The sequence below is a fragment of the Lissotriton helveticus genome, chromosome 11 (genome assembly GCF_964261635.1).
Source record: "Lissotriton helveticus chromosome 11, aLisHel1.1, whole genome shotgun sequence".
Classification (NCBI taxonomy): Eukaryota; Metazoa; Chordata; class Amphibia; order Caudata; family Salamandridae; genus Lissotriton; species Lissotriton helveticus.
In genome coordinates this window covers 444489981-444517043 of record NC_136072.1, presented here as the reverse complement: position 1 = coordinate 444517043, position 27063 = coordinate 444489981, and the positions used below count along the sequence as shown (strand labels likewise).

The following is a 27063-nucleotide window of genomic DNA, read 5'->3' as shown; positions in this document are numbered from 1 at the left end:
TCGGCAGCCATTTCAGAATTGGGTTTCACATTCTTTAGTATTAGTGAATTATCAATAAAGTATCCAAACTCCCAAAATTTAATGATAGCCATGATGCCCATATTATTTAACTTTTTTTGACTACTTAATCAATGTTAACCATTTCAAGAGAGCAGACTTACACAAAACAATGCGTCAGTCATCTTGGAATTGTAAACATTGATAAAGAAAGATGAACACTCTTGCATGCACAACGAGCAATCTTTTGAAGTCTTTTTAATTGCTCTATTAATAACTAATCAGAATCGCCATTCTAAGATGGGCTCCTACAACAGTGTCCTCATGAGATGTGCACACTTGAAGCATCAGCGAGTGGACTCGTAGGACAGTCAGTGGAAATGAAAAAAAATAATAATGGAAGGATACACTTGCTTACCAGCCCTAGCATTAAAGGGTACTGTTTTGTAAGTGGATGTGCACTAGAAAAATACCATAACTCCGTGATCTGGGGTAATGGCTGAAGCCTCTAGAACCTCTGCCCCATCCTATATATATATTGTGCTGTGTGTAAACAAAATGTAAATGACCATTTAACAGACCAATGGATGAGGAGCACAGACCCAAAGCTCCTCCATGATATTTTTTATGTAAGATTTTTGCTAAAAAAATAATTTAAAAAAAAAAAAGAGGGCTGACGGACAGCTAAACAGTTTCAAAGGTCAGACAAGAAAAGGGAAGATCAATTCGTCCACCCAAGCCAGAAAGCTGGTGGACGTGGAGAGATTACTTGCTTAGAGGTGGAAATCATGTCATGCACAGAGCCGCCCACGAGTGAAGCCCATGATTTGCTGAAGCCCCAACATCTCAAGCCAGTCAATAGGTTCACCCTAACAGAGATGGAAGATTCATGAAGGCATTACAATCACCCTACTTTATGGTTCTCACTGATTTAACTAAAGCAAGAGAGGCAAAGCCCGTTAATCCCACAAACGAAGGGTTAGGGTCAGGAGGTTGATAAGTATAAAATGAATGCAATTGTCCTTGCTATATAGCACCGTATATTCCCAAGACTACTGCATTTTGAAAGTCTCAATTTCAGACTGTTGCAGGTATACATCATTATGGATATTACTATTTTAATCAAGACGAGTTTTACAACTAAACAGTTTTATAATATGCATACAAACTATGAAAAGGATAAACGCTATGTTTTTTCTAATTTTCCTCCAGCAAAGATACTTTGTTCCTCGTGTCTCTTCATATTTGATAAGTCAGAGAGTTTTTGAAATGGTTCTATATCTGGCTCCAAGCACCTCTCATCCCTTTGGATATTAATTTGAGCCACAAAATATAATTTTTTTACCCATTTAACTGTTGTTCCTTTGCCCTCAAATGTTTCCTCTGCATTCCACCACGCGCCCTAGCTGCTTTCTACATAACTTGTTCCAATTACTAGTCTCAACTGCCTTTCGTAGCTTTCCCTCATCTGCATGTCAAACTATTGCATCCCACAAACCTCCATGCCATTAAATCCATTCTGCATGGCATGTGTGCCCTCTGCATTCCATAGATCTCCATCTCATCAAACTTTTCCCCAGCAATCCAAATACCTCCGTGGCACTCCATGCGTCCCACCTACATTCCACAAAGATTCTGCATCCCATCCGACTTCAACGCTTCATTCATTTTCCGTGCCCCCTCGCCAATGTAGGTTTTGACACGATTCTACATCTCAACGTGCTCTGTTTTACATATGTAGTGGTGGCAGAGGCGCAACTAGAGGCAAATTTCAGGGGGGGGGGCTACTAAAAATTTCAGGGGGGGGCTAATTCTGACAGCAATAGCAGAGTGGAGATGCAGGGGCTCTAAGAAGGGGTGAAAAAACAACAAAGCCTTGTGAACAAGTAAATGGCCTTTTAAAGACCTGGGGAAAAACTCGGGTGCAGCTGCAATAAGACGGACGCCAGACCAGCCAGCCTACAGCAGCTCAAAAACTATGGTCGTGTGCCCGGTAAACTGTCCCGGCCCAGGCAGATACACACACACGACAGGGGGGAGGGGGTCTGAAGTGCTTGGAGCCCCGTGGGCATTGTGCGCCTGACTGGTGGCATCCCACATGTGTTCTCAGCATTCCCGTGCATCCTCTGTGTTTCATGTCAATTTCACGTCATGCACTCTCAGCATTCCATGCACTCTCAGCATTCCAGGCACTTTCCCTTCAATCTGCATGCTTAGGGCCTTATTTAAGGTTTGGCGGATGGGATACTCCATCAAACAAGCAGTGGCAAAGCCAATCGGTCTCTCCTAAGGGAGAGCTACTGGCCTTGTCAAAGGGTTTTAACCCCTTCTACGCTCATGACGAGCTCAGCTCGTCATGAGCGTAACCTGCGCTACGCTGATGACGAGCTGAGCTTGTCATGTAACGCGGGTTTTTCAAAATTTCAGCGCGCAGCGGGAAACCCGCTAGTGCGCATGCGGTTAACCATATAGTACAGTACCATGGCTAAAAGAAAAAAAAAAACACTGACGTGGTCTGCGCTGGCTGCAGAACGCTGCTTTGAATTCGTATTACCACCTAACAGCGCTCTGAGGTGAGCCAACAGTGGCAGGTGACACTCAAGTTTCAAGTTTATTTATTTATGGTTTTGGAACTCATTGAGATCCACATAAAAGAATGAACAAATTGAATACAATAACATATAATCATGAGCACGATGCAAAAACAAATAAACAGTTTGAACATAAGTAGACATATATATAACCTTCTAGTATATCGCTAAAAAACATAAAAAAATTATACAATTTAAAACAGAACATTTCATTTGGAGGGTTATGAATAGCATCAAGAAAAGTAGTAGCTGAAAGTATACTCAATTGAAGACAAATAGGTTTTAACCACTTTTGCCTATGCACCATTAGGGCCGGGCACACAAAAATAACGTGATACATATCCAAAATTTTGCTATTACAGAAGTCACAAATAGATTAGGAGCCATACCATCTGGTTGTTAGAGAGTTCAGAGGAATTAAATCCTGCCTCAATAGAAACAGTAGACGCCGGACTCCATGAGGGAGATTCCAAACATATGGTTGGGCTTTCCTCATTAAACAAGAGTCAATGGTTGGAGTAATACCTTTCTTCGCTATACAGACCTCCCTATCCATTCTAAAACATAATTCCCAGGAGGCTAACTTCACGGTAGATTTCAGCTGATATGCCGATAGGGTGAATAAAACTGATTTATCCAATTGTAAAAGATCGGCAGCAATTCTGAAGTTCTTTACAATGAGCGAGTGTTCATTAAAATTTCCCAATAACTCAGTTTTTAGAAGATGCCTTAAAGTGCCAGGTTCTCCCTTTGCCAGGTTAAAAACCCAACGCACAATTCCCGATAGGCCTTGAACCCAGCTACTACGTAAGCCGAATTCCTGTCTAAGGGCAGCTGTTGAACTTGCTGTATTGACAGACGCTAGACTACGTAGAATTTTGCCTTCCGTTGCATTCAAGAAGCTCCAATTTTTTATGTCGACTATTTCCAAACCATAAAGTAATGATGCTGGAATTTTAGCTCGAAAAACCTCCAGCAATATCGCAAAATGCCTACTACCAGTAGCCTTATAAAGTGAAATCAAACTCTTCCCTTGGGCAATAGCTTTCCGTGTGTTATTAGCTATGTGTGCTTTTTCACTTAAGTTACTAGTAACTATTTTTCCAAGGAAAATGTAAGATTGTACTACATCTAGTCTTTGTCCCCCCACAGACCAGTGAAAGTTCGCATATTTTGACCTTTTCTTACCCGTAAAGCACATTACTTTACTTTTTGCGGTATTTATTTTTAGATAATGCACCTCCGCATATTTATATAAGGCGCGCAGGCGGCTATTCAGACCTTTTGGAGTAAGATCCATGATCAGAATATCGTCTGCATACATTAGGCATGCAATTGGGCACCCCCCAAGATCGGAATTATACCTTTACTTGCAGATAAAACCTGGGGGAGATCAGTTATATACAGGGAAAATAACAGGGGAGCCAATAGGCAACCCTGTTTTAAGCCATTTATTGTGGTAATTACTCTAGAGAGCCCCCTTTCCCCGCCCATCAACACTCTGCACCAGGTGTCTGAGTGCAGGGCTCGAACTAAATTAATAAGAGTGGGAGGCATCCCTAAAGCAAATAACTTTCTCCACAGCAAGGATCTATCCACTTTATCAAAGGCTGTGGAGAAGTCAATAAAGGCGCCATAAATTCCCCCTCCACGAACCTTGACATATTTCTCAATTATGACCTGCAATGCAGTCAGATTATCTAAAGTGCCATGCTTTTGCCTAAACCCAGTCTGTTCATGGGGTAAGATTTCGGCCTTAAGCACCCAATCGTTGATCGAGTTAAGAAGGCATTTTGCAAAAACCTTGCCTATGGCATCTAAAAGAGCAATTTGACGATAGTTTTGTGGCAAGTCTCTAGCTCCTTTCTTAAAGAGGGGGACTAATATGCTTCCTTTCCAGGAGGGTAGAACAGTTCCACTGACAAAGCATAATTTAAAAACTGGAAAAAGAATTTTGCTCCAATGCTCACCCTGATGTTTTATGACCGAGATGGGGAGTTCATCCGGACCCATCGCGCCCGAAGAACGCAAGCCCTTAATGGCTAGTTCAATGTCCTTCTCGGACTGGGGGGGGGGCCATAAGGATGATTAACCTCGTATAAAGTATCATTGTCAAGGGGCAGGCCATTACTGCTATATAATTGCTCGATGTATTCGACCCAGATCTTCTCATCTATAGAAATTGGGGAAGGTCTAGATCTTAGACCACAACCCTCACCAATTATCGTACAAAATAACTTAGCTTGTCCCCTATAGGAGGCTTCCCGAAGTTTGATCCACAAGGAGTCTTCATTCTCTCTCTTCAATCTGGCCTTCACCCGCTTTTTCCTTCTTCTTAAAAGAACTATTTTATGATATCTTTCCAAGGTATAACAGAGATATTGCTCCCTAACCAATTTATTTATTTCGATATTCAAATACCGTAGACAGTTTAGGATTATTTTGGTTTTTTTTGCAGGATAAGATTTTTTTGCTATAGAAATTACTGCTTTCAGAAAATTACAGAAGCATTGTAGTACATTTCCTTCCCATTGAAACAAATTCTCCACAGTGGACTCCAAAATATTCATCAAACTCCCAATGGCCCCAAAGTTCCAGTAACATCTCCCAGAATTGGCTCCAAAAGTTACCAGATCATTGTTTATATGCCAAGTGTCCACAGGGAGGGGGTTAAAGTATACACTAAGAACCAATACCTTATGGTCACTAAGTTCTGTATTACATACAGACAGATCTTTCAGAAGATAGAAAAGGGTATTGCCTGCTACCACATAATCGAGTATAGATTCACCGTTTTTACATTTATGTGTGAAATTAGCCGGGATGTCCGAGGGGAGCCTTCCATTTATTATTATACTATCAACCTCTAATATTCCCTCCAAGAGTAATTTCCCTCTCTTATTTGTCTTGATGTTCCCAGGGAATAGGGCTTGCGGAATCTGAAGTGATTCCTCCTTGAATTTATTCCTGAACAAGTCGAGGCTACAGTTTGAGATTTTACAATTGAAGTCCCTATTAACAAAATGTGAGGAGGGGACTCGGAATCAAGAAGATTCTGTATAAAGGAAAAAATCGTTTTTAAACCTACATTAAAACATGCATCCGGGGGAATATAGACATTTAACAATACAAGTGATTTCCGTGGGTCATCCTTAACTAAGTTTGACAAAGTTATTGCCTCGAACAAATTATTAGGGTCTAGGTAATAGGTGTAGTACCATTTGAACTTGTTGGAAAGTAGGAAAGCCAACCCACCTTTGGCATGACCTCTCCTCGAGGGAACTGCACTGCCATCCAACACGTAGTAATCCTTTTCCGCCAAGAATTTCCCATCCACCCAAGTCTCTTGGAGACAAATTACGTCAGCTTCTAAGGTATACAAATATAACAATTTTTCGGGACTATTCTTTAATCCAGCCGTATTCCACGAAATTATTTTTAAATCAATGTTAAAAATTAGAATACAAATTGGGAGCGGAGGTGGATTTACTTGACAGAACACCAGGCAACCAGCTCCATTTGGAAACATCTTCTACCAGAGTTGGTTGGAGGGGTAGAGGATTTTTATAAAGCACTTGTCGTACGTTTTTCGATACACAGATTTTTAATTCCTCAGTTTTTGTTGAGGACCGCTCTAAAACGCCTGGAGTTACTCCATAGGCTATCGACGGATTTGTAGGTCTTTTATTACAGGTTTTCACTAAGAAAAAAGGGGAGACATCAATCCCCCCTTATTTGTAATTCTACAGACCATAGTAAAATATGATTTAATACTAGTTTTGAGTGAAATTTAACCCTTGATATCTTCCCAACATCAAGGTTTAAAAGTGATAAAACATCTATATCGTTTGACTGAATTAATTTCAAACTTTCAATCTCTCGGAAGCAGTTAAGAAGTACAGATCTATTTAAAATAGGATCCAAGTCGAAGAGAGGAATGAAATCTAAGAAAACAGTATCTATACTTTCCTTTTCAGGAGTGGGTAATTTAGGGGCATGTTCAATTGCAATCTTAACCGGAAAGGGTGTAGCTAAAGGATTAAGAACTGGTGTTGAGCCATTTGCAGTAATAAACTTTTCACCATACCCAGGGTAATTAGAAGGCCCCAAGAAATCGGTAATCATGGTTACTTTGTCAGATTTAATTTGACCAATTAATTCTTGAGATAAGTTGGACACAGAGTCTTGGAGAGAAATTTTTTCAGACAAAGTCTCTTTGTTGTCTTCAAAATTAATTTTCCTCTGTCTTTTTTTAAAGAATCTATGGTTTGGTTTCCTCTTTTTTTCTCTTTGCTTTTTTTGCTTGGCTATTGTTGCCCTTTTCTTCTTTTTTGGAGAATCTACAATAGCCTCTTTTTCTTTATTTGTTTGTGGTGTAAAAATTGGAAATAAATCTTTTTTTAACATTTTATCAGGGTCAGTCAGAGTTTCTATTTTTAGATCAAGTTGGGCAACACAATTACCGCTGGCAGATTTTGATTTGCCAGCCGGACTACTCCCCGAGAAAACGCCTATTGTTTTTCCATTGGAAACTTGGGAGTTTTTATTTAGGTCAACTAGAACTAAGTCTGAGGCTAAAGGAACACCTTCAGACTCAATTATAGACTCCTTATTTTTGCTCACTTTCACGTCTAAGTGAGCAGTCTCATGATGCGAACCAGATTTGGTCCCATAATTACTTTTTAGTAATACCCTAAGTATTTGGGTTACCGTATCTAGGACACAGTCTGAGCCGCCGACAAATTTTTCCAATAATAATCAGATGGATGATAGTAGATGTTCTAGGGAGAGTAAAGATTTGGATATTATAATGTCATTTCCAGTAGGAGAACTAGGAAGAATATTATTCATAACGGGGCTAGATGAAAAATTTACCCGAGATATAGAAAACTGACTTATTAGAGGGAGTACTACTAAAAAGTTGGAGCCCTGGCGTTGCTAATACGTCATTAGTATTAGTGAGATCTGACGCAGTGTTATGTACAATGTCGGACTGCTTCTTCTGAGTCTCTGTATCTATATCAGGAACTATTGGATCCTCCTTAGGAGGTAACAGGGGGAAATGTACTAATACCTCAGTTAATTTCGAAAAGATGCCGTGGGAGGATATAGAGTTATTTAGTCTGAGCACCCCAGAAGCAATCTCTACATGCCTCTGTGGAGCGTGGGAATCAGGAAGGCCTCCCGCCGCAGTATCAGAGGAAGATTTCTCAAATAGTGACGTTGCCAAAGCATCCGCCTGATTACTATTATCTTTTATTGAGAGTATGTCCTCCTTTACGTCTTTACCCTTGATTACTTCATGCTTTAACCCCTCAGACAGAGCTTTGTCCTTTCTTCTTTCCCATAAACTATACAATTGACATTTACCCTTTAACTGTAGAGTGGCGGTATCTTTATTACGCAATTACGCAGGGGATTTGATTTTGTCTTAGAACATGACCTACCCACTAGTACACGCCCTGACCTTAATTTTTTTGCCGTCATTTTGAAGATCCAAACAAGCGCAATAAAATAAAAATAAAAGGAGAAATATATAAGTGTTATAAAGCTATAAAAATTGTACACCAGGCAGGGATTAAAATTGAGCAATGGAACCATAAGATATGTGTAGAGTAAACTTATTTAGACCACATTTCATATAATAACGTAAACAAGGGAGGGGGCCCAGCCCAGCCTACTTCAGCCTCTGAGGGCCTCAGAGGGCCCGCCCTTTGCCCGGGCTTAGCCCCGCGCTTTGTCCCGCGCGCATCCCCGTCGCTGTATTAGTTATAGAACCTTAGCCAGGTGGGGGCGTGTCCACGGAGGGAGGAGGCAGCAGGTGTGGGATGAAGAATTGCCTGCTGGGCCTCGCAGTCCCTCCGTGAGATTACAAGCACAGCGCTGGAGTTCCCTGAACGGCACCTGCGAAGCGGGGGCCGTGAACAGTTGAAGCAAAGCCCCTTAGGTATCCAGATGTATCCTCTCAGTCAGGAAGAGCAGTAAAACAATGCAGTCTCGGCAAATAGCACTCGAGGAGCGAGAGCAGAACGGGGATATTTGAGCAGCCAGGCGGGGGCGTGTCCACGGAGGGAAGAGGCAGCAGGTGTGGGATGAAGAATTGCCTGCTGGGCCTCACAGTCCCTCCGTGAGATTACAAGCACAGCGCTGGAGTTCCCTGAACGGCACCCGCGAAGCAGGGGCCGTGAACAGTTGAAGCAAAGCCCCTTAGGTATCCAGATGTATCCTCTCAGTCAGGAAGAGCAGTAAAACAATGCAGTCTCGGCAAATAGCACTCCGGTGACACTCGCTAATACACACCTTGTTTTGCTGCAACAAGGTACAAGCTATAGAGTAATTACAGCTGTAAAACGTTATTTCGTTTGTGCCACACATGATTAGCATGTGGCAAGATGTGTGAAGGCACACACCAGGGCAATCAGCTATATAGTCTTTGCGGACGTGTATAGTAAATAGCCCCATAAGGTATTTTGTTTGAGATCGGCGGCAGTTCGTCAAGGCACTGAAATGTAATATCTCGGAAGAAACCGTCTAAAAAAATCCCTTTTCATATAACAGGTCATGTCGCTGTTTTTGCACATTCTTTGGATCAGGCTGTGTTACTATTTAAAGGTAATCTTCGTCGACTTTTGAAGGAGGAAAGGCTGATTTGGTTAGCTTTTTTATAGCTCTGGTGCACAACAGTATTTTTTCAACGTAGCCCTAAGTAATATTACAGATAAAGCTGATAAAGAAAGGAATTAAAATTCCCAAATGTCCTTTTTAGCAAGCGTGAAGATCAGATCCGATCTTTATAATGAGAAACAATAAATAACTATTTCCACCGAGAATTTAATTCGAACTCTATACCTCCGAATAAATCGGCCACAAAAACGCGTTTATCCTATGTGGTGCAATTGGATCAATCAATCAATCAAGCGCCTTGAGACCCTCCCGGCTGAGTAGTGCGCTATACAAATGGCATGATTGATTGATTGATTGATTAATTGCTTCAAATTTCCCCTCCTTGCCTTTTCTCGCTAGTGAAACGCGATAAAAGCTCTTTATTGTTCGCCCTCCTCGTGGTTTGTGTTCTAACTTGGGTTTAGTAAATTTAGTTGGGTGTATGCCAAGAGTAAATAGTCAGCCTAAATTATGTGATTCAGTTACATCGTGTGTTTACTTCCTTTGAACACAAGATGGCGCGGTAGTGTAACTTTTTGCTAACAGTGACCCCAATCTAAATGACGTTTTAGAATTAAATGGTTGGAACCAGCGTGAAAGGCAAAAATCTGAGTCACCGCTAGGCAGATAATGGCTCTAGTCCAGGCTATTCCAACGAATAGCTCGTGAGCTAATGATAGCTCTCCAGCTACCTGTACGTAGCTCTCCTAGGTGCCCACTACATTAGCAGATTTTTCTTGTTTGAATTAGTATACATATACCAAAATGAAACGCATGTGTCCATGACACAATTGTTTGTATTTTTAGAACTCATCATCTGATGTTTGGAGGAAAAATGGTTTTATTTCCAACTGATTTTCTAGTTTAATCTCCATTACAACCAATCTAAGCATTGAGGTGGGTAACCATAAACTTATTTCAATGCCAAGATGGCCTTCACTGTGAACGTGCACTTTACCAATACACATGCTATGTTATATGTAGGGTTGATAATGAATATGCTACTTACCAGTATGCATCTGTTCTTGGCATGTAGGGCTGCTAACATTCATATCTGTAGCATAGATCGCCGCCTAGTGTTGGGTCCGGATGATTGCACATTGTTGTCCTGGAAGAGTCTTCGAAGTATCACGAGATAGGTGGCTCCTCCCCTGGACTACAGTGCGCATGGGCATCGACTCCATCCCCAGATTGTTTTTAGCCATTGTGGCAAAGATGGAGTTTAACAGTGAAAGTGATGGCCATGCTAGAGATAAAGTGTAAGAAAAAAGTCTGCAGCCGCTACGGGCGCCGGGGAGGAGGGCGGGCGATATGAATGTTAGCAGCCCTACATGCCAAGAACAGATGCATACTGGTAAGTAGCATATTCAGTTCGAGGCATGTGGGCTGCTAAATTCATATCTGTAGCATAGAATACATAGCAGTCCCTCCATTAACGGCGGCCGCCCGTGCCAGCAGCAGAAGTCTGAAAAAGTGTTTTAAGAACAGCCTGTCCTACAGCTGCCTGCTGTTTGGAATGCACATCCACACAGTAATGTTTGGTAAACGTATGTGGTGTAGACCATGTGGCTTCCCTACAAATGTCTTCCAAAGGAATGTTACCCAGGAATGCCATGGAGGCCCCCAACTTGCGTGTGGAGTGTGCCCTGGGGGGGGACCGTTAAAGTGCGCTTAGTCTTCTGATAGCAAATCTGAATACACTTAACGATCCACCTGGCTATTCCTGCTTTGGAAATGGGGTTGCCTTTGTGCTGAGCTGCGAAGGAAACAAAGAGTTGCTGTGTCTTTCTAAAGGGTTGTGTTCTGTCAATGTAGTACATAAGCGCTCTTTTGACATCAAGCGTATGGAGCATCCTTTCTGCTACCGTTTCTGGGTTGGGAAAGAATGCGGGCAGTTCGATAGTTTGATTGACATGAAACTGCGACACAACCTTAGGGAGAAATTTGGGGTTAGTGCGCAGCACCACCCTGTTTGAATGAATCTGTATAAATGGCTCTTGGATGGTGAGCGTCTGCAGCTCACCAACACGTCGTAGAGACGTTATGGCAATGAGAAAAGCCACTTTCCATGTGAGGAACTGAAGTTCACATGAATGCAGAGGTTCAAATGGGGGACCCATCAATCTGGTGAGCACCACATTGAGGTTCCACACAGGATCTGGCGGGGTCCTGGGAGGGATGACCCGCTTCAGCCCTTCTAGGAATGCTTTAATGGCAGGCACCCTGAAGACAGAGCGATGCTGCCCGTTTTGGAGGTAAGCCGCTATGGCGGATAAGTGTATCCTAATGGAAGCGTATGCTAGATTGCATTTGTAAAGATGCAACAGATAGCAGATGATATTAGGAATGGAGGCATCGAGCGGGTTAATAGCGTGCTCGGTACAGTAGATGACAAACCGCTTCCATTTTGCTGCATAGCAAGCTCTGGTAGTGGGCTTCCTTGCCTCCCGGATGATGTCCATGCATTCAGGGGGCAAATCAAGGTAGCCAAACTCTAAGACCTCAGGAGCCAGATCGCCAGATTGAGCTGCTGCAGATCTGGGTGCTGAATGTCTCCACGGTTCTGCGTCAAGAGCCGGGGTGTGAGGTGCAGTCTTTGATGCGGTACCACAGAGAGTTCGAGGAACGTGGCGTACCACGATTGTCGCGCCCACGTTGGAGCAACTAGGATGAGCGTCATCGAGTGTTGCCTTAGCTTTGCCACCAGCGGAATGAGAGGCGCTGGGGGAAAAGCGTACGCAAATCTGCCTGACCAGTTCATCCATATCGCATTGCCCTGCGACTGTGTGTGAGGGAACCTGGCGGCAAAGCTTTGGCATTTTGCGTTTTCCTCCGTGGCAAACAGGTCTATCTCTGGACGACCCCACTGCTGGAAGTACGGGCGGAGCACTGACGGATGTAACTCCCACTCGTGCATCTGGTGGCTGTACCTGCTGAGCAGATCCGCCATCTGATTGTCCGTGCCCGGGAGGTGTTCCGCCATGAGGAAGATGTTCCTCTGAATGGCCCACTTCCACATGCTCTGAGCCAGATGAGACAACTGTGGAGAGTGTGTACCTCCCTGCTTTTGGATGTAGTACATAGCTGTCATGTTGTCCGTCCGGATCAACACGACTTTGTTGCACAGGTGTACTTTGAAGGACTTGAGTGCCATGAAGATTGCCATCAGCTCCAAGTAGTTGATGTGCATCTTCCTTTGTTGCGTTGTCCATACCCCCTGCACCGTATAGTGGAGCACATGCACCCCCCATCCTAGGAGAGACGCGTCCGTCGTTGGAGTAATCTGTGGCACAGGCTCCTGGAACGGTCGGCCCTTGCAAAGGTTGTGTGGATTCCACCAATGCAGAGTTGTATGCCCGACCCGTCACCAACACTAGGTCGGTTAGTTGTCCTTGAGCCTGAGTCCACTGATGCGCTAAGCATTCTTGGAGCGGACGCATATGGAGTCTCGCGTGCGGGACTATGAAGATGCAGGAGGCCAACATGCCTATCAACTGCATGAACACTCTCGCTGGGAGCGAGTGTTGTGGTCTGAACTTCTGGATCAGCGACTGGATGGTGGCGATCCTCGCTGGGTTTGGTTGAGCTGTGGCAGCCAGAGTATTGATAGTCGCGCCTAAATACTGCCGCACATGGATTGGCTGGAGGTGTGACTTCGGGTAGTTCAGTGTAAATCCTAGACTGTGAAGAAGGTGAATGGTGTGGGTCATGTCGGCGGCGCACTGCTGGGCTGACTTTGCGTGCACGAGCCAGTCGTCCAGATAAGGGTAGACATGTATACTCTGTCTCCGAAGGTGTGCCGCCACTGTCGCCAGACATTTTGTGAACACTCTGGGAGCAGTGGTCACTCCGAAGGGGAGCACCTTGAACTGGTAATGCCTGTTTTGGATGGTGAACCTGAGGTACTTTCTGTGGGAGGGGTGGAGTGGTATGTGAAAGTAAGCATCTTTGAGGTCCAAGGTTGCGAGGAAGTCTCCTTGTTGTAACAAGGGAAGAACCTGCTGCAGTGTCAACATGTGAAAGTGTTCTGAAAGAATGTACTGGTTTAAGGGGCGGAGGTCCAGAATCGGTCTGAGCGAGCCGTCCTTTGGGATGAGGAAGTACAGGGAATAAACCCCTGTGCCTTCCTCCTCCACCGGCACGAGCTCTATTGCGCCTTTTTGCAGCATCACTAGAACCTCCTGCTGCAATAAGTGCAAGTGCTCTGCTGACATAGGACGGTGTTTTGGGGGCATGGGTGGTGGGGTGGATGTCAGTTCTAAACAATAGCCGAACTGGATAAGTTTCCTGACCCACCTTTCTGTGGCGATGGACTTCCAGACGGGCAGGAACTGTTGGAGTCTCCCCCCGACAGGTGTTGGATGGTCGGGGGGCAGTGACAGGGAGTCACTGTTTGTTGGCGGCAGAGGTACGGGAACTGTTGTTGCCTCTGCCTCTACCCTTGGCACTGTTTCCTCTGTATCCACCTCTGCCCTGCTTGCTGTAGGAGGATTGTGTGCCACCTTTATTGAATGGCGTCTGCTGCAACATGTGCCCTCTGTTAACACCTCGAGTGCCTGAGCGACGAAAAGTGTTCCCCCTAAATTGTTGTGACTGGAGAGCTCCCATGGATTTGGCAGTCTCTGTATCTTTTTTGATCTTCTCCAGGGTGGTGTCCACCTCTGGGCCAAACAACCTGTCAGGATTAACGGGTTGGTTGAGGATAGTAGTCTGCATCTTTGGCTTGAATCCCGAGATGCGGAGCTATGCCTGACGCCTCAACATCACACTAGTGTTGATCGCTCTCGCTGCTGTGTCTGCAACATCTAGCGCACACTTTATAGCAGCGTTGGAGATGAGCTTCCCCTCCTGGATAAGCATCTCAGCTCCCTCTTTAAACTGGTCTGGGAGGTGTTGTAACAGCTGCTCTAGGGTGTCGTAGTGTGCCCTATCGTATCTGGCCAACAGAGCCTGCGTGTTTGAGATGCGCCATATGTTGGCCGCCTGAGCTGCTACCCTCTTCCCAGATGCCTCCAGCACTTTTGACTCTTTGTCTGGGGGAGGAGCTTCACCCGTCGTCTGGGAGTTTGCCCTCTTGCGGGCATTAGAGACCACCAAAGAGTCCAAAGGCAACTGGCCCCGTATGTAGGTGGGGTCGCCAGGTGCCGGTCTGTATTTCTTCTCGATGCGTGGGTTTACCACCCGGGATCTTGTGGGTTCCTTGCAAATGTCGGCCGCATGCTTAAGGACCCCTTTCAACATGGGGAGAGTCTTGACAGTTTTTTCAGCAGTAGAGAAATTGTCAAAAAGGAAGTCCACTTCCACGGGGTCAGCATGCATCTCCACCTTATGGTTTGTAGCCGCCCTTTCGATTAAGGCATTAAACGCCGCAGAGTTCTCTGTGGGGGACTGTTTTACGTGAAAGACCTGTGGATCCTGGACCGTGTGCTGGTCCCCTTGATCACCAGTATCCATCCATGATTCCTGCTGCTCATCAGGCTCTGTATGAGCAGGGAAGTTGTACTCCTCATCTTGGTCCCCTCCATCCCCATTTGAGTACGTGGGTGAAGGTGTGGCACTTCGCCTATGCTGAGGAAGAATTTGTTCCACCAGAACAGGGGTGTCTGCTGCAGTCTTTTTACGTTTCAGAGGAATTATAAAGGACTGCAAAGGTTGCGACGTAATCTTCCTCTTGTAGAGCGTGAGTTTGCCGGTGTCGGCATCGATGAAATGCTCCGAACGTTCTTCAACCAAAGGTTGTCGAGGACCCACGGGCCCAGCCGGTGGAGTGGACGTCGACACGGTGTCTTTGGGCACCGACCGCGGTGCAAAGGCCTTTGGCGCCACCTTAGGCGGCAACGTGTAGACGAGCGGTGCCGATTAGGTCTTCGGTGCGTCTTGTAGCTTCGGCGCGGAAGGAGGCTTCGGTTCCGATGCTGAAGCCTTGACCTTAAGGCGCTTGAGGGAGTCCGAGACCTGCTTCGTAAAGGAAGCTGACGGTTTCGTCGATCCGACTGATGTCCGTGGTCCGCCCCCTGGGGAAGACCCGAGCGTGGCTGACTTGTGGTGGTCCGGCCGAGGAGCACTCGGGACCGGTGCGTCCGTTACACTGTCCACTACCGTAGACGTTGATGCCGATGGCTTCGGATCGATCGGTTTCCCTTTAGGGGTCACGGCCCCAGACCTCGGCTCTGCGGCCTTCACCGACTTCGAGTCGACGGGCCCCTTGGTCTTCGGCGCGACAGACTTTCCCGATGCAGGAACGGCAGTCTTCTTGGGCGTCGGCTTGTCTCCCTTGGTAGACTCCGACCCGATGGGCTTCTTAGAGCTTGGCTCGGCAACCACCTTCGGCACCTTAGCCTGGTCTGCAGCGTGCGCCAGTTTGGGGGCCCCCGAAGACGACGACGTCGGCACCGGAGCGGACGTCTTCGGTTTCGATGGCGTGTCGGCCATCTTTGTTTTCACCGGTACCGAGGGTTTCGGTTTAGTTTTCTGTAATGGCGGCTCCGCGGAGGTGTCCGTAGCCGAGCCGGAAGGCGGGGCCGTGGATCGAGGTGTAAGGTCGTGGGTAAGGCCGCGTGGCGATCCCGTGACTTGAGCCTTCGTAAGAGTACGAACGGGGCATAGCTCATCCTCCGAGCTATCTTCCATGGCCCCATATGCTTCGTCGTCGTCCCCTACCTTCGACGATTTCTTCAACGTCGGGACTGTGGTCGTCAGCTCCGTCTTCGGACTCGACCTCCATCGGGGTAGGTGAAATCTGCAGGTGACGCACTGGTTAGTCTTCCGCGGGGTCGTCAAAGATGTCCACCGGTGCTGGAGCCGATCGCTGGGCCTCAAGGCGCGCCACGCGCCGAAGCTTGATCGTTTTTTAGATCGAAATCTGGAACAGGCCATACAGTTGGCCTCGTCGTGGTCCGGCGACAGGCACTTGTTGCACACAGGATGGACGTTGATGTGTTGGTACTTGGATCCACACACGGGACATTTCTTGAACGGACTCCGTTCCAGGCCGTCGAAGTCTTGCTGCGTTGACTAGGCCCCGATCACCGAAGAGTCTCACGACCCCCCGGATATCCGACTCTACGAGCTGGAAGATAGACGGGACCGAACGCGAACAATACCGACGGTGCCGAGAAGGCCTTTTGGCCTAGATAAAGTTCCTTTACGATTCCGAACAGGAGACGTCGAAATCACATCCGAACCCAATGGCGGAAAAAAACAATCTGGGGATGGAGTCGATGCCCATGCGCACTGTAGTCCAGGGGAGGAGCCACCTATCTCGTGATACTTCGAAGACTCTTCCAGGACAACAATGTGCAATCATCCGGACCCAACACTAGGCGGCAATCTATGCTACAGATATGAATTTAGCAGCCCACATGCCTCAAACTTGAGTGATATATTATGCAGCTTTAGGGTGACTTATTATGACCTGGATTCCAGGGACATTGCAACTGGGGCTATTAAACATCACCCATATACAGTAATTCCAATTTGATAACGCCTTTTTTTACCTTAGTGCTGGCAACCCTGCCTGATGTACTGAGGTGATCACCTCTGATAATTTTGCTTTTGGTGGCCATTAAAGTAATCTGGTCTGCTGTGGTCACTACTGCAATACTATTACTATTAGTAGCTCAGGCGGATTTATATCAATCATAAGTGGCTCTTATTAAAGGTTGTAGACACCTGCTCCAGTCAGTATGGCCATGTGGGTAGCTCAATATCCTGAGATTCTAAAATTCTTAAAAGTCCTGTGCCCAGCTCCCTCAATGCAAGAAGTTACCAAGCCTACCTGACTTCCTATTGTTTGCTTTTATATAATTCGGATTAATTTGTGTATTTTTGACATGTAGTGAGATTCGCGATATTTATGAACCTCTGAATGTTTCCATATAGTTTTCTAAGTTACACTTCTATTGCCTTGAAGGTTTTTTGTATATCAATAGCATTCTTAAGCATTCTTTCCTGTCTTTATGCATTGGTAAATAATTGTCTGTACGAAGTATTGTTTTCACAACCCCTTTAATTTTTCGATAAATCTTTTTTTGAAATAAAAAAAAGTCCCATGCGCAAATGAACATAATGTGAATTTGTGTAATAATGTAACTAGTGCCTATATAAAGCTAGGGTGACCAGATGTCCCAAATTTCCCCGGACCGTCCTAGTTTTTCATGATAGGTCCAGGCAGTTTTAATTAAAACTAATTAATGTTCCGGTTTTGTGGAGATGGTCTTTGAGAGTGCACGTTAGACATAAAATAGAGTTCAGGGCCACATGTTCTAGGGCATGGGCACTCAAAAACATTTTCCCGGGGCTGCAAAGTACAATCTGCGGTGTGACCGAGTGCCGCACTGATGCCAGCAGGGTGGTGGTTGGGGGGCTGGGTGGGTCAGGGATTGTGTAAGGTGGTGTAAAAACCTGTTAAATCAGCGGCCAAACATTTACTTGCAGGTTAATAAATGCTTGCCCGTTTAACATTTTTTTGGGATTATTATTGCCAGGGCTGGACTGGCCATAGGAGGCACCGGGCATTTCCCCGGTGGGCCGCCAGGGTTGGGGGCCGGTTTTGTTCCAGAGCCGTTTTTGAAGCATAGCTGCAAAAATCGGCCACTGTAACGAAATTGGCCGAAACCGGCCCTGGAAACAGCTCGGCTGCACCTCCAAACCCCCTGGTGGCCGGCCGAGCACTTTGCCAAGGACAGTTTTTGTTCCCAGTACGGCCCTGATTGTTGCTCAGCCATTAAACAGCAGCTTGAGCTGCTGTTCAACAGGGGGCCCCATGTAAAGGTCAAGAGGGCCGCAAGCAGCCCCCAGGCCGTACATTGAGTATCACTGTTCTAGGGCCTTCTCTCCTGTTACCTTATCAGGGGAAAGAATGTAAATTGTTTTAAAGTTGTTTTAAAAACACTCCTGCTGTGCTTTTAGTGTCTCAGTAAAGCACAGAGCAGGATGTAAAGAGGAGCAAATCTGTTTTAATTTGAATGATAAAGTTGCCAAACTTGGACTATAGAAAAAGCCGTCAAATGTTTACATCTCTTCCAAACTTATATCAAAGGCAAATATTTTTTGATGGAGTCTTGCGCATCTCCACCCTGCCTCCAGTCGATGCAAAATTAAGTACAACTTCTATTCTTGTGGACACTGTCCCGGTTTTTGTTTTTCTTAATCTAGTCACCCAATATAAAAAGCTCTCCAATGCCTTTGGGTTGGATTATGGTTGCGCTACATGAAAATGGCAAAAAGAAGAAATAGTACCTAAAAAAAAAGCACAATGGACACTAATTAACTTTAATCAATTTTTTACTTGATAGAAGCTCCTAAATAAGTACAGTAAGTGACGTGTCGTGCACATGCTGTCGAATTAGAAGTCAGCAAAGAAGAGTGATAAAGATGCCAACGAATGTTAAGTAATGGGCAGGCTGAAAGCCCCTCTTATATTTTATTTTTAGACACAATAGGTTGTCACCATAGGCTCAAACTAAAAATGGCATTTATCCCGTCCAGCGCACTACAATAGCCAAATGCTCGAATACATTTCTAATATGGCAGAAGGTACATTCGGCACATTTGTGATGGATTATCCCATCCGCCAAAATCTAAATAAGGCCCTCAATCTGCATGCCATATCTTACACCTGTTGAACATGCATCCTTTTCCATAATCAGGTTAATGTGCATTCCACATTCCACTCATCAGCATTCAACATAACATCTGAAAGCCAAGTACTATTTACTTCTGTATTCTCTGGATGCCTGGTCTCATTTACATTCAAAAGGTTCATTCACATTTCACGTGCATTTGTCGCATATGCACTCTAGATCTCCACTTTGTCCCAAATATGTTCATCTTTTGCATACTATATTGCACCATCTAGTTCTATCCAAGTTTCTATAGTTTGTGCTTCAAATGGCTATTTTCTTCTAAATGCCACCTTGGCCCTGGTATGTTCCCAAAGTTCAATCTTTTTTTCAAATTATTCTACCTACCCCTTACATGGACAACATGCTGGACAACATGCTATGTGCAACTGGGAAACAGATAAAACTATTCAAGAGTAAGGATTGCTCTTGGGGCAGAATTTGCTAGCTGGGAGGGAAGTGTTAATTCCACATACTCCTACAGCAATGTGAATGACTGTTTTTTTCCCATTGCGTTTTTAACAAACATTTGCGGTTCAATAAAAACAAGACTCACCTGTGTCATTATGTCTGATGAAGAATACAAATGGTCGATCTACTATAAACCAAGGGGGAGAGGACCTTGCCATTAGGACAGCAGCTGCAAAACAGAAAATATATTATGAGGCAATTGATATACTGCATATAGGTACTGAAGGGACAGTGCAATGTTTACATTAAAACGAGTTCAGGTTGAAAAGACAGTTCGGAAGCTCACGCCCTCTCCAGACTAAGACTGTGTCGACAATATTAACTAGCATGCAATATTTTTTAATTAATATGTTAATAGGATATACTCTGGATAAACAATAACATTAAGAAAAACAGAAGAGAACGAGGGTGTCCCATTTATACAGAGTACACTGATGAGATTTGAGTATTATGAACTTTTATTTGAAAGTTTTTACAAGAGCAGTTACTGTCCTGTATGAAACAACGATATCACAGCATTTCTTTCAAAAACATGGGCGAGCAGAGGGTACAAATCTAAGGCGAGGAGTATAGTGGAGGATATGGGGAATGACGGAGGAGTAACAAGATTCTTACACTCTTTTGGTGGTTCCTCTTTCAATCTATACGGTCTAACTTATTGGAGGGTTTCAGAGCTGTTGTGTTGTGGGACTTTCATCTGGACTCTCATATTTTTAAGTCCCAGAAGTATAAAGGTATAGCTACCCCTGTCCACCTGTCTCTCCAGTAGTGAGACTAAAAACACAAGACAGCACAGCACTGTGCCTCATAAAAAAGCTCTGCAGCTCTCTGGTTTCACACTACTCTGCATACAGTCTTCTGAGCCTAGGCGGGGAAACATAGTATACCACAAGGACCAACTGTAGGGATCGAATTTTATATAAACATGTATTATTGGCCTAATGTGCCCAATATCAGTCTGAAAACCTATAATCGACTAATTAGCATAAAATGTATTCATTTAGCAACCTAGAATTCACTCTCTACAAGTAAGTAATCCTGGGCACGGCTGAAACCATCTTGTTTCGTTTCTCCGTGCATCAAGGCGGTTTCCCCAAAAGCACGTGATCATGCCTTTTACCCGAAACCTAGACGTCAGCCAAATTGCGTACAGTGTCTGCTAACTGGTAGCTCAGGGGAAACTCAAGGTCGCACCTGCCTTCCTTGCGGGATGCGCACATTCTCACAAAGGCTGTTCCTGTCCTCCCCGGCTCGAGATAGACTAGGAGGCACCCGGCTGACCTGCCCCCGGAATAGTCTAGGCTCGGGATACTAACAATCAATTGTGCCATATATGGGTATTCCTCTTGGCCCACTGACAAACTGTGTTTTTCCTTGTCAGGTGTCATCTTAAATGTATGAAACTTATATATGCTCTGTACTTTGAATATGCTGGCAGTCTCCTCTGCGCACCTCCGAGGTTGTGTAGACTGGGGCTCCCCTGTCAGGGTCTCTGTTTATTGAATAAACGATTGAACCTTCTCCATTGCCGACTGAATTACTATTTGTCCTTAGTAATATATGGGTCACTGGTAAGTGTGGCCCGTTAAGATAATTTTGATCCCAACAGTTGGCGACTCTGCCGGGACTCCGCGATAGGGTCGTCCCCTCCTGTAAGCAGGAGAAGTGGGACAAGGAGGAGTTCTGGACGAGTGGGTGGACAGAAAGAGGATCCTGATTTGAGACACCCGTTTGCAGTATGAAAACAAACCGTTCCCCTCTCGAGCCCAGTATCCCTCCCAGTCGTTGAAGACCCTACGCCGGAGTCCTACGGGCTTAACCCGAGAGAAGAACTGGCTGTGTCGGTCTGTTTAGATGTCGGCAGTGGAGAATTCGCAATCGACTTGAGTGCACCAGGTGAGTGGTACTTGAAATTGGATTGGATAAAGAAAGCGCTTTTTAGAGAGAGTGTCTCTTTTGAAGAACAGTTAACTGTAATTGTTTGAAGGTGGCCGGGGAAGCCAGACCACGTGGGAATCTGGGGATCTATCGTTGTGGCGAAGGGGCTGCACGAGTAGAGACCTCACAGACTTGTTTGGTGAATAATTGAGACCGCATCTGATGCCTTAGTCGAGTACGGTGTTGCTTGCTCGGCCGAATTCTCTCCGGGAACACTCTGGGAGCAACTGGGTAAGCTAGGGGTTTGGAGACGTGTCCAGATACCCGGCCCAACCAGAACAGGACCATGGGATGGCCCGTGAGAGAGTTTGTGGCTCGCCTATCAGAGGGTCCTGAGCATACTAACGATTGTTCTCGTTTGGTGATATCTGTTGGTCTGGAATTCTTTTGAATCGATTCCCCGAACAGGAATCGACGGGCTCTGTTCGTATTTGAAGACGTCGTTTGCATTTGAATAGGTTTCAAGAAGTAATTGCCTTGCACTGTTTTACAGCACTTTATGGTAACACTTGCATGTGTGTGTGTATGGGTTACGAAAGGACGAGTCCGATTGAGTGTATGTATTGTTATTGATTATATGAAAAAGGAATAAACTAGAATGCCTTGTTTTAGTAAAATATGTTTTGGTTGTTGCTGCCGGAGAGGTACACGGCTCGAAGAAAGGCAGCCTGCCCCTCCCGAGGGCAGCCCCAGTTTCGATATGTACACCAAACATGGTTTGCAGCCAATTTTGTTTAATACCCTGTGGAATAAGTATACCAGGGATAATTCGGATTTACAATGGCCCCTTACGGGGTCTTTTGATGAGAAAAAGATTAATTATATACAGAATAAACTATTTATGAAGAAAAGTCGTCAGTCAATGTTTGACTCCCTGAACCTGTGGTTGGAGGAGGCAAAAAGAAGACTAATTAGGGAAGAGAAACTGGGGAAGATGAAGTCGGGTCAAACAGTCACACAGAAGGCAATAGCATATGATAAAGACAAAACAGAGAAGAATATTGAGCGAATGGATAGACAGTTTCGGTTGGAAACTGATAAGTTATGTGGTGAGGCCAGAGATAGGAATGGTTGGATACCCGACCACCCCCCCCTTATGCCCCGCAAGGGTTGTATCAAGCAGTACCTGTGGTACGAGCCGATCAGACGGGTGCTGTTGCACCCGCCCGACCAACGGTGGGAATAATTGCCTCAGCCCCCATTAGCAGATTGGGAGCCGATGTACCGGTTTCCCCTCCTTCTCTCCGATTAACTACCTCACCCTTATTGTCCCTCCGGCCGGACGCGGCCGTCCCTTCTCTCTTGCACCCTGTATTTCTCTCCCCTCCGACCCAGACCGCTGTGGATCTCCACAATATGGTCAGCACTGGTGCCACACCCGAGCGACCGATGTCTGAGCCGAGTGATCAACGAGCTTTCACTCGATCGCTGTTGGGCCAGGAGGAAAGGAGAGCTATTATAATTCAGGCATCCCAGTGGATGCGGAATCCTATTTATACTTTAGAAAGCATATGGAGCACCATGAAGGATTTTGAACCCGTTGCCCAGCAACTGGCTCTAGAGAGTATGGCGATTAGATTGATCTCACTATGGGAACAACATTTTGAGGAAGGACTTCCGCCTCAAATATTACGTGATATACGGGATCACGCCCATAAATTCCATCTCAAAGTAGAGGAAGTTTATCAGAATGTGACAACACTGTTGAATTATCGGCAACGGCTGCACCGAAAGAGTGCCGAATGGGGAGCTCAGAACCCCATGAGAGAGGTACATCCTCTTTTTCCCAGAAATACCAGAGGTAAGAGATAATGGGGGTAATGTCACTAGAGCAAGGGAGGATGCCAGACTTCAGGAACAATGGGTTTATTCCCCTTGGAAACGAAGCGAGGTCCTTACATTAAAAGCGCAGCTCCCTGACCCCCGTAAGAACCCTACAGCTTATTACAAAGAATTGTCCGAAGCTGCTAATTCTGCCATCATGACTATAGCGGATATTGAGCTATTTTTTGGACTTCTTATCCCAGTTGATATTTGGAGGCAGATACATGATACAGACCATGCCCCCGAATTAGGAGGAACATGGACCCAATTAAAAGATTGGGACAAGGAACGAAAACCGGGTGAAAAACCTCGGGATGAAGTATTGGCAGTACCGGATAAAATTATTACGTACATGAAAACACTTTTGCCCCCTCGAAAAGTAGACTGGGATAAATTAACAGCGTGCAGACAGAAAAAGGATGAAAGTGTGTCAGATTTCTTTACCAGATTCGAAAAAGTGTCCATTGATTTTAGTGGTCCGGACCTCTCTACGGAACGGGGAATTCGATTATTCGTGTCATAGATTTGTTACCAATCTAATCCCGGAGATTATGTCCAGTCTTCAGTCATCTGAAAGTACGTGGACTACAGCTGCACCCTCTGATTCTCAGCATGGCCCAATATTATGAGCATTGCGAGAACGAGAGTAAGGATAGATCTGAAAAGAAGACTAAAGATTGGAAAACAAGAGTACAACTGCAACAAGTTAGTAGAGGACAAATGTCAGGAAGGGGAGTACAGGGCTCGTTTCATAGGGGCCAAACGGCAGGAAGAGGTAGAGGAGGCCCTCCAAATATTGGGATAAACCAGTGTTCTTATTGTAAGGAAGAAGGGCATTGGAGAGTTGATTGCCCTTTGTTACAAGGACGAAACAGACCTAGTAGAGGTCGAGGACGAGGAAATATAGATCGAAATAGTATGAGAAGAGAAGAATCAGAGCACGAGAGTTCTCGTAAGAATCACTTTGATGATCCTCAGACCAGACAGTATTATAATGAAAGCTATCAGAATGACATGTACGAAGACCGAGAGTATGCATGAGACAGCCAAGGACAGAGCAGGGGCCGTATTACAATACCAGTAGACCAAGAGGGACCTTATGTAGAAGGAGAACTATTGGGAACATCAGGTAAGTTTTTGGTGGATACCGGGGCGATGAGTAGCTCAGTCGCCCAGGCACTGGTCCCAGGGGCAGCTCTGTCTGGCCAAAATAATATATCAGTCGGATTATCTGGAATACCGGTAGTCAGCCCCGTTTCAAAACCTCTGCCTTTTACAATTGGCCCTATTTCCATGCATGTCCCTTTTCTCCTCACATCGAATTGTGGAGAGAATTTGCTAGGTTTGGATGTTTTGCAGAGATTACATGCACGTATTTACTGTTCCCCCCGATGGTGTGTACCTTACAATGCAGAAACCACCTGTTGAGATGTCTCAGTATTTTGCTAAAAACGAGCGTTTGCCTCCTGAATTTGCTATCATTCCTTCGACTTTATGGGCGACAGGGGACACCGATGTTGGTCTGTTAAAAATAGACCCTGTGTCAATCATCATAAAACCAAATGCACAGATGCCCCGCATTCCACAGTATAAAATTTCGCCAGAAGGTGAACAAGCCTTGCTCCATATTATTCGTGACCTCATTGATAAAGGGGTAGTGGAAGAAACAGCTGCGAATATCTGTAACAGCCCGATTTTTCCGATTTTGAAAAAGACTCCGATTGATGGTGCTCCGGATTTTAAATCCGCATATCGTTTTGTGATTGACCTTAGAGCAGTTAATAAAATAGTGGTCCCACAATACCCAGTGGTACCAGACATCACGGCAATTCTTACTATGATCCCTCCTACCGCTCGATATTTTTCTGTTATCGATCTGAAAAATGCTTTCTTTAGCATTCCCATCCATCCTGACAGCAGACATCTCTTCGGATTCTCATTAGGAGGACGAAGCTTTAGATTTACGCGCGCACCTCAGGGCTATACAGAAAGTCCTAGTATATATAGTCAGGCCTTAAAGGCAATATTGGACAAATTCATTTTGCCCACCGGAAATACCATCATTCAGTATGTGGATGACATTCTGGTGGCTTCCGATACAGAGGAGGGTTGTAAAGATGCTACTGTGAAATTGTTACACCATTTGGCTAACAAAGGAAATAAGGTCTCCCTTTCTAAATTCCAATATTGTCGACAGGAAGTGACCTACCTCGGCCACTTACTGTCGAAAGCGGGGAGTCGACTAACGTCAGAACGAATTTCTGTGATTACTAACATGTCTGTGCCACGTACTCAACGTGATGTCCGTGCTTTTCTTGTCATAACCTCTTACTGTCGCCAATGGACCCCTAACTATTCACTCCTCTCTAAACCCTTGTTGTATTTGACTACGAAAGATGTGCATGAACCCCTACCCTGGACGGATGAATGCCAAGAAGCCTTTGACTCTTTGAAATCTGCTTTATGTTCTGCACCAGTCCTGGGTACCCCTGATTACCAGAAGCCTTTTTCACTTTATGTGCATGAGGTGGACGGTTGTTCCCTCTCAGTATTAACTCAGGATTTTGGTGGGAAACAAAGACCCTGTGCCTTCTTTTCATCAGTATTGGACATGGTAGCACAGGCCCTTCCCAGTTGTCTGAGGGCCACTGCAGCGGTAGCGGTGGCCATCCGACAATCAGAGGGAATAGTACTAAACACGGACCTCACAGTACTGGTACCGCATGCTGTGGATGTCCTGCTAAATAAAACCAAAACCCAGCACCTTACGAGTGCTCATCTGACAGGATATGAGCTGACACTGTTTGCACCCCATATTACGATTAAGAGATGTGCCACCCTGAATCCAGCAACACTTTTACCCCTCCCTTCTAATGGTACAAAGGATGACATCCATGATTGTATATTTAGAACCGAAAAAGAGACAAAAGGCCGTGTAGATCTTACAGACATTCCTTTACCAGACCCCCAAGGAGAATTATATGTTGATGGTTCCTGTTTTAAATTACCTGATGGAACTGCCACAGCTGCGTATGCAATTACGACTTTGAAAACGGTGGTGGAAACTGCTAGAATTTCACACCATTCAGCCCAGGCAGCTGAATTGATAGCTTTGTTACGAGCATGCGAAATTAGCAAAGGATTTAGAGTTAACATTTACACGGATAGCCAGTACGCCTTTGGCGTTGCCCATAGTTTTGGGAGACTGTGGAGGGAGCGGGGTTTCTTCACTACGCATGGCCAAAAGATTCAACATGGTCCTTTAATTGATCGTTTGTTGTCAGCTTTAACATTACCAGACAAAGTGGCCATCATCAAATGTAGCGCTCATCAGAAAATAGTCGATTCCATAGGAAAGGGAAATGCCTATGCTGACTCGATAGCGAAGGAAACGGCCCAGACTAAAATGACTCCCATGTTCCCTAGTGCCTCAGCTCGGTGGGTGGCGGAAACATCGGTATTTGATAATACCATAGAGAGTGTAAAGGAGGCCACCATAGATGAGGTCCAGAAGTGGGAGAAAGAAATAGGGAAACTAGACAAAGATGAATGTTGGATAGATCGAACAGAAAGACAGCGCTGGTTGCTCCCTAATGCCCTGGTATATGCTGTAGTGACTATGGCCCATGGCCCAGCACATATAGGAGCAAAGGGTATTTGTGCTGTATTAGACCCCGTTTGGAATACCCCAAATATTCCTAAAACAGCTGTGCATGTGGTGAAACATTGCCCGGTGTGTTTGCGCTATAATTCAGGAGGAAGAGAGCCCGCCTTAAGTGGCAATTTTACCCCACCATCTTTACCATTCGAAGTTATTCAGATTGATTACATTCAGATGGAGAGAGTGAACAACTTAAAATATGTGTTAGTGGTGGTTTGTGCCTTCAGTAAATGGGTTGAGGCCTACCCCACTAAAGAAGCCACTGCAATGGCAACTGCTAAAGCCTTAAAGAATA

General features: G+C 45.2%; 1 protein-coding gene across 1 annotated transcript in view; it reads right to left on the bottom strand.

Moving 5' to 3' along the window:
- Window positions 1–27063, bottom strand: part of SERPINE2 (serpin family E member 2) — a 428055-nt gene that overhangs the window by 14225 nt on the left and 386767 nt on the right. Inside the window, exon 8 of the mRNA XM_078665960.1 lies at window positions 19431–19514. Coding sequence (XP_078522086.1) covers window positions 19431–19514 — 84 coding nt within the window. The remainder of the gene's footprint in view (window positions 1–19430; window positions 19515–27063) is intronic.